Raw genomic sequence first — 3,071 nt, 5'->3', positions numbered from 1 at the left:
TGGTTTTCAATGGCTTCACATCAGGCCTCCTGTGAACAGTTTATTCCGAAAAAGGGGAATGTCCTTTCCAGACATATTACCAAATTGCTCCAAGGATTCCCCAGGTTCTCCAAGCTGAACTGCAAGAAAGGCCACTTTTTAAAGAACAAAAGACACCTTAACAAAGAGTAATATTTAGAATCGCGCAGGATGCCTTTTCCAAGCTTGTGCAAAAAGATGCAACCACAATATAATCTGTCTGGCAAGTCAAGGCAGAACAGATAGCGAAATGCTTGCATCAGTTCAGAGCCCCATTAATAAATGCCCTCAGGTTGGTCAAGCAGTAATGTCTCTGTGTTGGCCAGGTTAATGTAGGGCCTAAGATTTGAAGCAAGGGCATCTTATTGTGGTCCAAGGTGCCCAAAGCCCTGAGATCTGGAAGAGACTGCAGAACATCCTGGTTATTGAAGAGGCAGTGGGGAATGCTGGCTAGAGGAAGTGGGGAATGCTGGCTACATTGCTGGCTATTACCCAAGTCTACCTGGATAGCTAAGACCCACGTCTACCTTGCTAGCTAGGACCCACGTCTACCTTGCTGGCTAGGACCCACGTCTACCTTGCACTAAGGTACCCTCAGCTCTAAGGAGCCCTATCTTTGTATTGCCATTAGCAATGAGCCAGAGGGATGTGGAAGGCTACTTTGAGTGAGAGGGTTCACAAAACCCTGTGGATGGGCAAGAGCTGTCAAAGTTAACTTCCTATCCAAAAGCTGTGCCCCACCAGATTTGGCAGCATTTGGGTCTTGGCTTCTTGTTTTGATCCACTTCTAAAGCACACACTGCACAGAGGTTATAACTAATGTAGCAGGACCCAAGCAGCCCAGGAAAACCTGAGCATGGGGTCAGGACCAGCCTGCTATGTCCTCAATCTTTAGGTCCTCAAATCTTTACGTCCTCAAAATAGGACCTATGTTGGGTTAAATGGGCATGTGCCTCTTGATACCTGCCTCATGAAGGGATGATTCATAACCTTAGCCCTTAAGGAAGGATGCCCTATGCAGACTTGAAAAGACCAGTGGAAAAAGTGAGCAAATCAAAAGGGACCCACAAAGCTCTCCCCCGCCATGCAGGGTGTTCAAAAACCAAAGCTCCCACGGGCAATGGCATAACCCAGCTTGTTGCTGTTGCCGATGAAAGACATTAGCCCCACATAGGTGTCGATCAAGAGGGACTGGTTGAGCACCATAACTCCAGTGGGGTTGCCTGGTGGCGGATTCTTCCTCTGGGCTTTCTGAATCACCTGGACCAGCTGAGCACTGAACATGGACATCTGTGGAAGGAGGAGACAACAGGAGTGAGGATTAGTTGGGTGTATACTCCCCATAGGTAGGCTGGGATCCTTCCTCTAAGCTGTAGATGTTGTGAGAGAAGCAACCTGGCTGCTAAATGCAGTGAACAAATCAACCATCAGTGGCAAATGACCTTTTCTGTAATCCAATCCCTGGCTTGTTGCGGATGCGTATAGACAGGCATTTCCCCTTGTCTCTCTGCCACCTCACCTCCACCCCCCGCCACCGCTAAATAACATTTCTCCATCCAAGTGGAAAGATGGCAGTGGTCCAAGGGTTAAAAGATTTTAATTCCAATGTGGAGGTGCCAAACTTCAAGGATCCATTTCCTGCACATGCAAGGGATGCGGGGACTTTCTGTACAGTCAAGGACTAGAGTGATCAGGTCCTTGCACATGGAGCCATCCCAAACATGCAAAGAAGCCCAAGAAGGTGCGTAACCATCAAGCGAGAGAGGCAGACTGCATGGAGCGCTGACCCAGAGAACCAAAATAGGTGGGGAAGTGGTGACCCTGGAGCTGGGGAAGGGGAAGACGGGAATATCAGGAACACAGGCTCAGTCACAGTCATAGCAGGATCTGGAAGCCAAGGATGAGACTCTGAGGAAAGTGAAGCCACATGGAAAGAAGCTGAGGATTGCTGAAAGATTTGGGGTTTGTACTAAACAGTTGCACCTTCCCTGGAAGGGAGGGCTGCTTGCTTTACCATCCGAGCTGTGAACAGGGCCGTGTTCAGAGCTGGGAATGTCCATCAGCTCTGTGTGCTTGACTGCAAAGTTCAAGAGCAAAGAAGGACAAACAAGGATGAGGGGAAAGACTGTCAAACGGATAGGGGCCCTGCCTTGCATCTGGGCCAGCCAAACAGGAAATGAAACACCCCCAGATCTGGGGCTTGAACTATGGTGCAAAGAGATACTGCTCATTTCACAGACAGCTCTCAGCCGCCCTTATGGACAGCAGCTTTCCACCACTCCAGAAACAGACCTAACCTCAAGCCCTGACCTCCCTGCAAAGCTTCGGCATGGGAACAGGTCAGGATTGACCCCAGATCTGACATTCACCTTTGCACCCCAAGGCCATTACCACTCGAACCAAAATCTGGCATCCAAAGATCTCCAATCCCTCTTTCTCTGGCCGGACAGTATTTCAAGTTTCTTTCAATGGCAGAGCGGTCCAGAATCCAACCGACATGCTGGGCATCGCATTCGAAGACTCATCTCCTACCAAGGTTGTGAGCTCTTGATATTCAGAGAGTGAAAGTACTGCTGGGACTGAGTAGTCCGATTTCTTCCATAACACAGGCCAGGAGACTTCCCTGAATTAATTTCTGTTTGAACTACAGTATACAGTATATCTTTTAGGAATAAAAATATACCATCTCATGTAAGAATTGCTAGAGAATTCACCCCTAATCCTTGGTAAGATGATCCAATGTTTAATTGTTTTCACTCTGAAAAAAATGCATGCCTTATCTGGAGTCTGAAATTTTCTAGCTTCAATTTCCAGCAGTTGCTTCTTGTTATTTCTTTGTCTCCTAAATTGAGAAGCTTTCTATTATCAAGTTTCAGTTCCCCCCATGTATACTTATAGACTGTCACCTTTTAACCCACTCTTTGACAAGCTAACCCAATAGAGCTCCTTGTGTCTTTCCCTCTAAGACATATTTTCTATTCTCCTGGCTCTAACCACAATCTCGTCCACAATCTCATCCATATTGGGTTCAGTGAAGAATGGATTTTTTTTTT

General features: G+C 47.2%; 1 protein-coding gene across 1 annotated transcript in view; it reads right to left on the bottom strand.

Annotated features, from left to right (window-relative positions):
- Positions 1–469: 469 nt before the first annotated feature.
- The window catches only part of TPRG1 (tumor protein p63 regulated 1), an 88,663-nt gene continuing 86,061 nt past the window's right edge, over positions 470–3,071 (bottom strand). Inside the window, exon 6 of the mRNA XM_019503060.1 lies at positions 470–1,308. Coding sequence (XP_019358605.1) covers positions 1,114–1,308 — 195 coding nt within the window. The 3' untranslated portion in view covers positions 470–1,113. The remainder of the gene's footprint in view (positions 1,309–3,071) is intronic.

This window comes from Gavialis gangeticus, unplaced genomic scaffold (genome assembly GCF_001723915.1).
Source record: "Gavialis gangeticus isolate Ggan-Ray unplaced genomic scaffold, GavGan_comp1, whole genome shotgun sequence".
NCBI classification, from domain to species: domain Eukaryota; kingdom Metazoa; phylum Chordata; order Crocodylia; family Gavialidae; genus Gavialis; species Gavialis gangeticus.
Note: the sequence above shows the minus strand (reverse complement) of the source record. Positions and strands in the feature narration are given on the sequence as shown.